This window comes from Elephantulus edwardii, unplaced genomic scaffold, assembly GCF_000299155.1.
Source record: "Elephantulus edwardii isolate Elephantulus edwardi_28Jun2011 unplaced genomic scaffold, EleEdw1.0 scaffold00411, whole genome shotgun sequence".
In the NCBI taxonomy this organism is placed as follows: Eukaryota; Metazoa; Chordata; class Mammalia; order Macroscelidea; family Macroscelididae; genus Elephantulus; species Elephantulus edwardii.
Window position 1 is genome coordinate 403,824 of NW_006400161.1, and position 12,570 is coordinate 416,393.

General features: G+C 37.6%; 1 protein-coding gene across 2 annotated transcripts in view; it reads left to right on the forward strand.

Annotated features, from left to right (window-relative positions):
* The first annotated feature begins 1,730 nt into the window (after positions 1-1,730).
* CHEK1 (checkpoint kinase 1) overlaps positions 1,731-12,570 on the forward strand; it is an 86,315-nt gene continuing 75,475 nt past the window's right edge. Inside the window, exons 1-4 of one of the 2 annotated variants that reach the window (XM_006902434.1) lie at positions 1,731-1,802; positions 3,338-3,561; positions 5,362-5,426; positions 5,526-5,595. In XM_006902434.1, coding sequence (XP_006902496.1) covers positions 1,738-1,802; positions 3,338-3,561; positions 5,362-5,426; positions 5,526-5,595 — 424 coding nt within the window. In that variant the 5' untranslated portion in view covers positions 1,731-1,737. The remainder of the gene's footprint in view (positions 1,803-3,337; positions 3,562-5,361; positions 5,427-5,525; positions 5,596-12,570) is intronic. The other variant, XM_006902435.1, reaches the window with a different exon arrangement.

A 12,570-nucleotide genomic window follows, 5' to 3' on the forward strand; every position in this document is an offset into this window, starting at 1 on the left:
ATTGGGATGGGAGTGTCAGAGACAGTGCGATTGGCACAGGACAGAGCAGAGTTTAGGGCTGTTGTACATAGGATCGCTATGAGTTGCAGGCGACTCGACGGCATATAACAACAACAACAACAACAACATTTGCATTTTAATCTATTTCAGGGCTTACCTAAAATGGAGGAAAAAATAGACATTTTAAAGTGCTACGAATTTAAAGGGGGAAAAGGGACTTTGACTTTCAAGAATTGTAACAATACTGCATAGTACCACTCTTATAATGCAGGTCTGACATCGGGGTTAGGAGAACAGGATACTAGTGGATAGATAATGACCATTGTATTCAAAGAGATGAAACAAAGAACTCCCTAAAATAAATACATCATTAGGTATTACACGTACAAAAGCCCCGAATAAGAGAGATAGTATCATTGCAAAGAAGGAAAAACGAGGGGGTAAAATGTGCAACAATGAATGAACATGAATCTAACTTCTCTGTAAATGTTTGTTAAAATAACAATTAAAATGTCATTTGTTTAAAAAAAAGCGGAACTAAACTAAGCAGATACTTTTCAGAAAAAAATTTGAAGACTAGTCTATTTTAAAGGTAAGAAAAGGCTAAATTATTTATCCTCGCATTTCCTCAAGCTACATTTCTTATGCCGCTCATTCGTTGCAAGAAACTTTCATTTTTTACCATACAAATTCTCAAAAGTTGTTTCTAGCTTCCCAGCCCTAGTATTGTCTTAATGATAAAGCGCTTTGCTGCGCAGACTAAGAACCTCATAATTCTGGCTGATATGGCTGGTTGTTCACAAAGGTGTCTTCCCAGCACAGGAACCCTTTACAGACGAGTTTTTCTGGCTTCTCCTGGAAGCACCACACCGGATGTGTATTTCTCATTTGTTCCCAGAGATCCATTTTCAGTGGATGCAGTCAGCAGTTCTTAAACTTCTTCAGTCAGAGTCATCGCAGACATTAGGTTCAACAGAAAACTCAGCAGTTGCCAAAACTCTCCTTTTCTGTGTTTTCAACAGTAACTAGACATAGGAGAGGAACACGTGAAGCTGTCTGCTTTACGGCACGGGATTCGCGTTTGCGACAGAGTGACGTCAACAAGTTTTGGCGGGAAAACTACAGTGTTTGGATTACTGGTGTGGGGGCGGCACGGAAATCGTGGAGAGGGGCGGCCAGTAAGGTGAGAAAGGAGTCTGGAGATGTTCTCGGGGTCTTCATTCCTTAGGAAGGGCACGGGGAGAGAAAATTATCGGCGAAGTGCGTAGGGGATAGGAGAGGACTCTCGTGAGGCGATCGCGTCCAGCGCGGTGGGGTGTGATACTTGGAGGCTTCCTGCTGGTTTGGGAGCGCCTTAGGCCAGGGGCCTTGCAACTGGACTCTAGACCTTCCTTCCGCTTCTGGGGTGGTTTGGCCCCGCCCCGGGTTCCTGAACCCACCTAACTTGGTGGTGAGTTTGGAAGGTGCGGGGCCTGAAGTAGTCCGCGCTTGCTCACACCTTCTACTTTCTTATCCACATAAAGCATTTTTCCACTCTCCTTCATCCCTCAGCTTTTACACACAACTATTCCGTTTCTCCTGGGGCGTAAACAAATCGCGGAATTCTTTCAGGTTGCTGAGGATGATAACAGATTTATACCGTGGCATGCCTAAGTAGAGAAAAGTTGCTTTTAATACAGATCCTTGGTCAAAGTGCGGGTGCCTGTGAGGATCAGTGACGCAGAAGGTGCTCCTGAGATGGCGGTGCCCTTCGTGGAGGACTGGGACCTGGTGCAGACGCTGGGCGAGGGCGCCTACGGAGAGTGAGTGCCGCGCGCTCTTGGGGCTCGGGTTCTTAGCCTTCCCTGGTAGAGTACACAGGCTGCCTGGTGTTTGTAGGATTAATACTTCTTTTTCTTTCTGCCTTTCACGTTTGACCCTTGATGCCGTTGTTTTCATTTCCCACATACTTCTTCCCTGTCTTTGAGGATAGTGCTCACTTAATGTGAGCAAATAAATAGACTTTAGAGAAGGACTCCTTAGTTTCAAATTTTTGATGTATGCTATGCTTATTGTCTTGTTCCCCACCCCTACACCCCCAGTAGACTTTTTAGACAAGTTTTAGATTTACAGAAAAGTTGTGTGGAAAGTTTTTCACTTTTCCCTTAGCTCTGCACAGTCTGTTTCTCCTATTAGCATGCATTACTGTGGAAAGTTGTTAAAATGGATAAACAGTGTTGATACATTATTATTAACCAAAATCCTTTGTTCGCATTGGACTTAACTCATTTTGTTGTACAATCAATGGATTTTGACAAATGCTTTATGGCACATGTCCACTATCGTAGTATACGAATAATTTCACTGCACTAAAATTTTTTTGTGTTCCACTTATTCATGACCCCCTCCTCATTGAGCTTGTCAGGACATTTTTACTTTTCTAGAATATTTTATATTTGTAATCAAAAGTTATGTAGGTTTTTCAGTCTGGGTTACCTTTCAGTGTCTAGTCAAGGTTCTTGTTTTGCAGTCTTAGGCTAGTTTCTGGTTTTGGGTTTTTTTGTGTGTGTATTTTTTTTTTAAGCCTGGGAAATTGCTACTTTTTAAATTATTATTTTATTAGTTTTAATGAACATTTACAGAGATTTTGGGTTTTCATTCATTCATTGTTGCATTGTGTGTGTATTTTTATTAGATCTTTTTTATTGGAATTGTTAGGGTTCATAAGCTTCAAACTATTGCTATATTAAACTTACAACAAAAAAGGAGAAAAGATAAATTTGGAATCTTTTTTTTCTCCTGAACTCTGGCTGCAAATCTAAAGTGGGTGGAAAATCAGGTTAGTTTCTTAATGTATTTTTTCTGCCTCACTTTCCTTATCTATAAAATTTTAATGAAATTATTAAACTCGTAGGTGTTTAGACCAGTAGTTATAGTTATAAACCATGAACTTAATAAACGATAACATAATTTTAGTGATAACTAAAACTAAGTGCTAGATAATGAAATTTATTAGACAAACATTTATTAAGCGATTTGTGTATATAGTGTAATGACTTCTTTGGATTGTTGTTGTTGAGTACCATTGAGTTAAGCATGACTCGTAGTGACCCTATGAACAAAAGTCCTGAATATAACTATCGTCATATATCAAAGTTTATAGATTATTAGTTATCATAGTTTTCATTTCAGAAAGGAATAATATCTGTTGAGAACATAGAAGAAATAATTTCCATGCTTCCTTTTTGTTAGAGAAAATAATAAAGGAAAAAAGTTTCGGGCTGAGTCATGTTTAAGTTCTGAAGTTTTAAAAGAAATAGAATTCAGACATCTAGAATGCTCTACTTTTCCTTTTTAGAGTTCAACTTGCAATGAATAGAAGAACTGAAGAAGCAGTTGCAGTGAAGATTGTGGACATGAAGCGTGCTATAGATTGTCCAGAAAATATTAAGAAAGAGATTTGTATTAATAAAATGTTAAATCATGAGAATATAGTGAAATTCTATGGCCACCGGAGAGAAGGCAATATCCAGTATCTATTTCTAGAGTACTGTAGTGGGGGAGAACTTTTTGATAGAATAGGTAAGAACAGGGAATGGAGGGGAAAGTTCCAAGTCAAATATCCTAAAGGTTTAAGAAATTTATGCTGTTCAGCAAGTTTCTAAATTTATTTTTAATCTTGAATCTAATATCAGGTCATTGACTTTCCAGAATTGCTTATCCAGAATGGTGTATTGTCCTACTCCATAAGAAGTTGTCTTGCTAACCCAGATTTGGTTACACAGCAGTGAAATTGGAGTAAATTTTATTTCTTTTTACAATTTGAATTAATACACAAGACCGTGTATATAGTCATACAAAGAATATTGAGATTACTCTTACTGTTATGTGTCATCAAGTCATTTATGACTTATAGCAACCTTATGCACAGTAGCTCTGAACGCTGCTCAATACTGAGCCAGTTTTGTTTCAGACACACCTTCTCTCATTACCCCAGTTGTAGTGTTAATCCATCTCATCTGGGGTCTTCTTATTTTGCTCTGTCCCTCAACCCTTTCCAATATGATATCATTCTCTGAAGGCTGGCCCCTTCTGGCTAAAGGCCCAAGAATGTCAGATGAAGTCTCAAAATCCTTGCCTCCAAGGAGCAGCTTTGTTCATCCTCTTAAAGACAGTTCTGTTAGTTCTATTGGCAGTCCATTGTATATTCAATATTCTCTAGAACCACAGCTCAAAGACATCAATTATTCTGGCATCCTTGGTCGTTGTCTGGCACTCATGCCTAGCAAGTAATTGTGAAGACCATGGCCTAGATCAAGAGCAACTTAGTCTCCACTCTAACTAACATCCTTGTTCTTTAGCACTCTGGAGGGATTCCTGACAGCAGATTTTCCCAATGCAATTCATCTTTTGATTTCCTGACTGCTGTGCAAGGAGTGTTGATTGTGGAAATGAGCAAGTTTAAAAATGATCAGCTATAGCTTTATGATGAAATTTCAAGTGCAATACATTATTTGTCTTTATCATTTCTTATTTGTAGACATTCTAGCAATGTTAATTCACTGCATACATTTACAGGCCCAAAAGTTAAAAGTGTTGTTACTTTATCTATTTGCTTAAGTGAAATACTTGAGAATTTTATGTAATTTTTGTAATAGAAATTATCTGTTTGGTACTTCAGTATTCCATGTTCAGAGGATTGATAATACAGGGCACTAAGAAGAAAGTATGTTAAATACTTCTCAGTGCCCTGTAGTATCAATTGGAATTTAAATTTATTATTTGAAGCTATTTTATTAGTAGTTTAAAACTACTGTAAGCTGCTATGTATATCTCAGAAGAAAGTTAAGGATAGAAAAAAATTAGCTAATTAGGGAAATCAATGTAAAAAGATAACTAAAACACAGACTATTTTGTAAAAATTTTTCCTCAAGGAATTTCACAGGCATTCATGGCTTTTCTAGTATAAGTTCAAATTGTTACTCAAATTTTAGTGAAACTGGCTTGTACTTAGACAATTATGTTTCAGGAATGAGAAAAATATTGGTATGTCATTTGGAAGAACTTGGGGGAGAAGTTGAGACCATGTTGAGTAGAAGTTCTAAAAATAAAAGAGTTATAAGGAAAAACGCATAGCTTGCACTCTTATTTAATTTGTTATTTCTGCAATTTTCCATGTTCATTTTCCTTATTTTGCAAATAAAATAATTGGATTATTAATTACCATATATCCAAGTGGACTTCTAAACATTTTAACTGCTATCATAAGCTTTAGATTCCAGAAATATAATGATAAATATGCATAAAATTAAGAATTGACTTATTTTGTTCCTCTTGTTTATATGTATCCAGTAAAATAACTTTCATGATTTGTTCTTTTAGAGCCAGACATAGGCATGCCTGAACAAGATGCTCAGAGGTTCTTTCAACAATTAATGGCAGGGGTGGTAGGTCAAAGTGATGCTTTCTCTTTTATTTAGAATTAGTACAAAAGAAGTAAACTACCCAAATTTACTAGCTGTATTGTACCTTTTGCTTTGCCTTAGGTTTATCTGCATGGTATTGGAATAACTCACAGGGATATTAAGCCAGAGAATCTCCTATTGGATGATAGGGGTAAGTTTGTAATTTTTTATTGCTATGTAAATGAATGATATTTAGACAATACAAAGCAGAATTGAGGTTTTTATATTACTAACATTTCTGAAAAGTAAAGGAAATTTGGGAGATTCAGTACACTTAAACTTGCTAGAATTTTCATTAAAATAGTTGTGGATGAGAGAGAGAAACTACCTAGATGCGAGTGTAGCTAACTAGATGAGTAATTAAGTGAAAGTGACTACGTTCCTGTTAAGTCAATTCCAGTTGATGGTAACCCTCTATCACATGTTTATAGCTGTACATTTTAATAAACATAGATGGCATCATAATTCAAACTGGTAACCATTTGGTTAGCAGAGCTCCTTGACTTTTTAAAAAAAAATTTTTTTTATTTTATTTTGTTATTTTTGTGTGTCTACGGACTGGTACAGGAGGAGATTGTCCCTCCTTCTCCAGCAGAGCATCTGGTGGATTTGAACCTTGCACCCCTGGGATTGCGTTACAGCTTCCTGCAACTAGGCCACAGGGCTCCACGACTTTAAAACTAGTCTTAAACAGTCTATCAATAGGCAAGTTTCAGTTGAACAGTGTACTATCTTTGTGCTAGTCACTAATTTTATATATAATTTGGATGAAGGTGCTTACAGGGATTACCTAAAACTGAGGGTAATGGGTATTAAAAGTTGTAATTTGTAGAATCGGTATTTTGAAAATGACAGAAATACAAACTGCTTTAAGAAGAGTTGGTTTTTCAAATTTTTTCCTGTTTTATTTAATGCCGTTTTCCCTGCTATGGAGACGGCAAATTGTAGGCTTTCATTAAATATTTGTTGATTGAATGATTGAGAACAGATGTGAAAGTGGGTTAAATCCAACAGATTGTTATTCTAATAGTGAAAAATATTAACTCTAGTATTTAGATTGAAAGACACTATTGTTAAGTGCCTTGGAATCTCATATGAAGGAGAGTCCTTCATACTCTCTCCAGGAAGTGGATGCCACTCCTCCTTCCAAGCTTGTTTTAATCAGGGAGCTCCACCCCACTCTCTGTCCTCACGGGGAGCCAACCATTAACGCATTTGACACATCAGTGTCACAGGAAAGACACTATTAGGACAATTTTAATTGAATGGGAAGTCTTTAAGAACAAAACTGGTTGAAAAATAAGTTAGTGGCAGCAAACTTAAAAGTAGGAACAAATGTGAATTGGTCATTAAAAAGTAATGTGATATTGCAGTGGGGGACCTAATTACTTAGGTCTGGGTAGGCTACACTGTAGACCGCTTGGAGACCTTTAAAGTACTTTTACAGGCAAATGATCAAAATAATGAAAAGAGTATGAACTTTGTACTATAAGGTACTGTTGATGGAACTTGGGAAACCTTACTGGCTGAAGGCAAAGAGGACTTGAAATGATTGCTACAGAGGATCAAAGACAACACCCTTCAATATGGGTTAAATGTTAAAATCAAGAAGATACAGGTTCCATCTTTACCAGTGGTCCAATATGCAACATAATAAATGAAAAATTGACATTGTCATCTTGGTACCAGCAGTCAAGACGTCAAAAGATGTGTTGCACTGGGAAAGTGTGCGGTCAGGGACCTCTCCCAAGGGTATTAAGTAGCATGGTTGTAAGTTTAATGACTAAGGTGTACCAAAGTCAAGCCGTGGTCTTTTTAAATAGTTTCTGTAGTTTAAAGTCCTTCACGAGGCTTGAGGACTGGAGTCTCCCTGCACTCTGGAAGGCAGCTGGCTAATCTGGTGGGATGGCTGGCATCTCCATGGCAGCTCCTTTTGGTGGCAGTCAGGCAAGGGAAGTTTCTGGGGTCTTTTTCGTTGTGTGTGACTATTGTTGCCCTTCAAAGGTCGGTAGGCGGCCCTGACCCTTAGAGTAAGGGTAAGTAAGGGTGGGGTGGAGCCTGCAGAGCTTGTTCCAGGCACTAGCTTAAAATCCTTCATGAGGCTTGGGGACTGTAGTCTCCATTTGCTGTACAGAGGTAACTTGTGGTTGCTGTGAAGCCGAACACTGTGACACTGATGAGTCAAATGCGAGAATGGTTACCCATGGGGGACAGTGTTTGGTGGAGCTCCCTGATTAAAACAAGGTTGGAAGCAGGAATGGCATCCACTTCTGTAATACCTTGCCTCTGGAAACCCTATGAACCTGGAGAAAGGATGAAAGTTATACAGGTGTTCAGGTCTTTCATTCATAGGGTCACTATGAGTCATCTCCGACTTGACGGCACTTAACATCTGAAAGTTGGATGGTTGATAAAGATGACAGAAGAAGAATCGATGCCTTTGCTTTGTAGTGTTAAAGAAATGTATTGCATACCCCATGGACTGCCAAAAACGCAAATATGTCTTGGAGAAAGTAAGGGTGCTCCTTAGGAGGCAAGGATGGTGAAACATTGTCTTACATACTTTGGGCATAGTTGTTGGAAGGACCTAACAATTACAAAAGGATATCATACTTGAAAAGGTAGAAGGTAAGTGAAAGAGAGGGAAAATCCTCAGTGAGATGGCTTGGCCCAGTGACTATGGTTTAGCCCACAGCATTGGGCTAGAGAATATTAGAGGTGAGGATGGTGTGGGATAAGACTGGGCTCAGATCTGTTGTTCATAGGATTGCTATGAATTGTAGTCGCAAAGACACTTAACAACAACAACAACAGTTTTTCAGAACAAAGATTTTTGATAGTGTAGTTTATATGATGATGTGCTCCCAAAAAAGTTGTTTGGATCTACCAGGAGAGATGTAGGCAGTCTCCCATCAAGATGGACAGCCTCAGAAACCTAATGAATGGTTGTTATTAGTCAGAATTAATTTGATGGTAGTGAGTGTGTTTGTTCCTCAGAACATGAGTGAAAATTTTATGTAAGCAGTTTGAGTCAGTAAAGGAAAATAATTCCATTGATGAATCTGTCTAAAAATAGAATGATTGCTTTGGAACTTAAGGAACTCTGATGGTGTAGTGGTGTGGTGTCCTTAGTGAGTTACAGTATTAAACCAAAGGCTGTGCATCTCCAGCAGTTTGAGTTTGTGTAGGATTTTTGGTTTGTTTTTTTAAGTGAGATTTATAACATTAAACTCAAAGTCTGTTGTTATTATTGGGAATATAAAGAGAGTTTAAAGTACTTTTAAAAACTTGTCCAACCCTGAGGTAGGGTTTCTGAAAATATAGGCACCATTAAAAGTTACTGTATTTCTTAAATATTTTCATTCTAATTTTTCTCTATATTAATTTTCACAATTAAGATAAATACCAGCTTATTTAATAATCAAGATGTAACTATCTGGACTGGAAAGAATTTTGTTCCTGAAAGTAAATATAGTTCTTTTTCTCTTAGTAAAAGTAAAAGATCATATAGAAGGTATGAAGAAGAAAGTAGAAAATCACCCATTCATAACTATTGTTAATATTTTGCTAAATATTACTCAGATGTCTTGTAATTAGACCATCTACTGACCTAAATACCTATGATTTTTTCCTATGTGTTTTTATAAGACATATATTAGAATTTTTTTAAAATTTAATCTTACTAATTTTAATGAACATTTACAGAGATTTTGGACTTCCATTTATTCACTGTTGCATTTTTCTCCCTGCCCATCCTTCCCCCCAAGTTTGATCTTCTCTTTGAAAAGTAAAAGATAAATTCCTTCATTGGTGTACAGTTCTCCTCCCCCCCGCCAAGTACACTCTACTATGCAACCTTCATTCTGGACTCTTGTCATAACCATAATACCCAATAATATATCGCTTTTAAACTGTTCTCTTCCTCAGTTTTTCTCAGTCTTACCCCAACCCTGATGTTAGTCTTGTTCTACAACAGTGGGTCTATGCAGTATTTGTCTTTTTGTGACCGAGATATTTCAGTCAGCATACTATCCCCCAGGGGCACCATTTTGAATAATATTGCATGAGTTACTTGTTTTTCAATGCAGCGTAGTATTCCACTGTGTGAATATACCACAGCTTCTCTATCCATTCATTTGTTGATGGGCACTTAGGTTGTTTCTAATTCTTTGCTATTGGGAGCAAAGCCTCAATAAACATGGGTGTGCATATATGTGCCTGGGTGGCAGTTATGGTTTCTTTAGGATGTATTTCCAGTAGAGGAATTGCTGGGTCAAATGATGAGAAAGCAGCATACAACCCTTCCATAGTGGTTGCACCATTTTACTCTCCCACCAACAGTGAATAAGGGTTCCAGTTTCTTTGCAGCCTCACCAGCATTTGTTGTTTGCTGTTCTGTTAAATTTTGCTATTCGTACTGGGGTGAGATGGTATCTCATCATTGTTTTGATTTGCATCTCTCTTAAAGCTAGGGATTTTGAACATTTCTTCATGTTTTTGTTGGCCATCTGAATGTCTTCTTTGGTGAAGTGTCTGTTCATATCCTGTGTCCATTTTTCAGTTGGGTTATTTACCTTTATCTTGTTGTGGTGCTCGTGTATTTTATAAATTCTAGATGTAAGTCCCTCATCAGACATGTCATTACCAAATATTTTTTCCCAATCTGTGGCTGTTGCAGACCGAGGGTCCCAAAGAATAGAATAATTTTGTAATTATTAATAAAGAGACAAAACAGCCAGGAATGAGATAGAGCAGAGAGCATAAAACGGGGTCAGCAGTTCTCGACTGAAGACATCAAGCCGTGCTTCTCTGAGTATTTATTTAGAATCATAAGATAAAAAAAGTAAAATCACAAGGAAGTACAAAACAAAGGATAATGGTGAAGTCTTTTACAGATAAGGCCAAGTTCCTCTTTATGCTAATCTCAAGGGGGGGGGTTCATTTGACACAAAGTAAGAACAATGTTAACTCCTAGGGAACGCCCCATTGCCACAAGGTCACCTTCAGTTTGTATCAAGCTTCCCTCATTTCCTGAAACAGCATTTGGTCTACTATTATTAAATTTGATAGGCCGGCTTCCCTCAGGTGGCTTTTATTTTTACTCCAGTGGTGAAGTTTTTAGATGTGCATAGGGATTTGATTCTTAGTAGGTCCCATTAATCTGTTTTATCCTGTCCTGATTGTAGATTTTTCAGGATGCTTGGAAGACTGTTTATGTTGTGTATTAGGACTTCTAGAGTTCTTCCAAGCTTTTCTTTAATGAAGTGTATAGTCTTTTCTTTAATGAAGTGTTTTAGTCCTAGGTCCGTGATCCACTTTGAGTTGGTTTTTGTGTATGGAGTGAGGTGTGGATCTTGCTTGAGTTTTCTACAGGTAGTTTTCCATTGCTAGCACCATTTGTTAAAAAGGCTGTCATTTCCCCACTTAACTGAATTAATCTCTTTGTCAAAAATCAATTGACCATAGGTAGATGAGCTGATTTCTGGATTTTCTATTCTATTCCACTGATCTATATCTCTGTAATTATACCAGTAGCATGCTGTCTTTACCACTAAGGCCCTGTAGTAGGTTTTGAAATCGGAGTGAGATGCCTCCTGCCTTTTTTCCTACTTTTAAGGAGTGCTTTGCTTATTGGGGTCTCTTTCCATTCCAAATGAAATTGGAGATTGCCTTTTCCATCTCATTGAAGAATGGGATTAGTATTTGTATTGGGATTGCATTGAATGTGTAAATTGCCTTTGGTAGTATTGTCATTTCCACAATATTGATTCTTCTATCCATGAGCAAAGGATATTCTTCCACTTCTCCAGGTCTCTTTTTGTTTCTTGTAGTAATGTTTTGTAATTTTCTTTGAATAGATCCTTTGTGCTTCTGAGTAAATTTCTCCCAGGTATTTAATCTTGTGATTAGCGATTGTGAAAAGTATTGCTTTTCTAAGCTCCAGTTCTGTTTTCTTTTTGTTACTGTAGAAAAATCCATTTGATTTTTGTATGTTGATCTTATATCCTGCCACTTTGCTGAATTGATCAACTATGTCCAGTAGGTTGCTTGCTGAGTCTTTAGGGTTTTCTAAGTATTCTATCCTATCATCTGCATACAGGGATAATTTCACCTCCTTCTTGCCAATTTGGATACCTCTTATTTCCTTGTCTTATTGCTATCGCTAAGACTTCTAGTACGGTATTGAATAGGATAGGTGATAATGGGCATCCTTGCCTAGTTCCTCTTCTCAAAGGTAATGCCTTTAAGCTTTCTCTATCGAGAACAATATTGGCTCTTGGATTTGCCTGTATACTTTTTACTATGTTGAAGAAATTCCCCTCTAATCCTATTTTGTTGAGTGTTTTAATCAGGAAAGGGTGCTGAATTTTGTCAAAGGCCTTTTCTGCATCAATTGATAGGATCATGTGGTTCTCGTTCTTGCTTTGTTAATGTGATGAATTGCATTGATTATTTTTCTTATGTTGAACCAGCCTTGAATACCTGTTATGAATCCCACTTTGTCATGATGAATTCTTATTTTGATATATCATTGGATTCTATTGGACTCTGTTCATAAGAGATATTGGCCTCCAGTTTTCTATTTTGGTGGTGTCTTGGTATTAAGGATATGTTTGCTTCATAAAATGAGTCTGGGAGAATTCCATCTTTTTCTGTTTCCTGAAATAGTTTATCTAGAATTGGTGACATTCTTCTCTGAATGTTTGATAACATATACTTGTAAAACCATCTGGTCCAGTGCTTTTTTTGGTTGGAAGTTGTTTTATTACTTTTTCAATTTCTTCTTTTGTAATGAGTCTGTTCAGATGTTCAATTCAGTTTCTGTCAGTTTAGGTAGATTTTGCATATCTAAGTATTTGCCCATTTCCACTAGGTTTTCATATTTGTTGAGTATGTTGTTGTTGTTATGTGCCATTGAGTCGTTTCCGACTCATAGCGACCCTGTGCACAACAGCTCTAAACCCTGCTCTATCCTGTGCCAACTGCACCGCCTCTGACACACCCATCCCGATTACCCCAGTCACCGAATCAGTCCATCTCATAGAGGGTCTTCCCCTCCCGCGCTGTCCCTCCACCCTCCCAAGCATGATGTCCCTCTCCAAGGACCCGTCCCTCCTGGCAACAT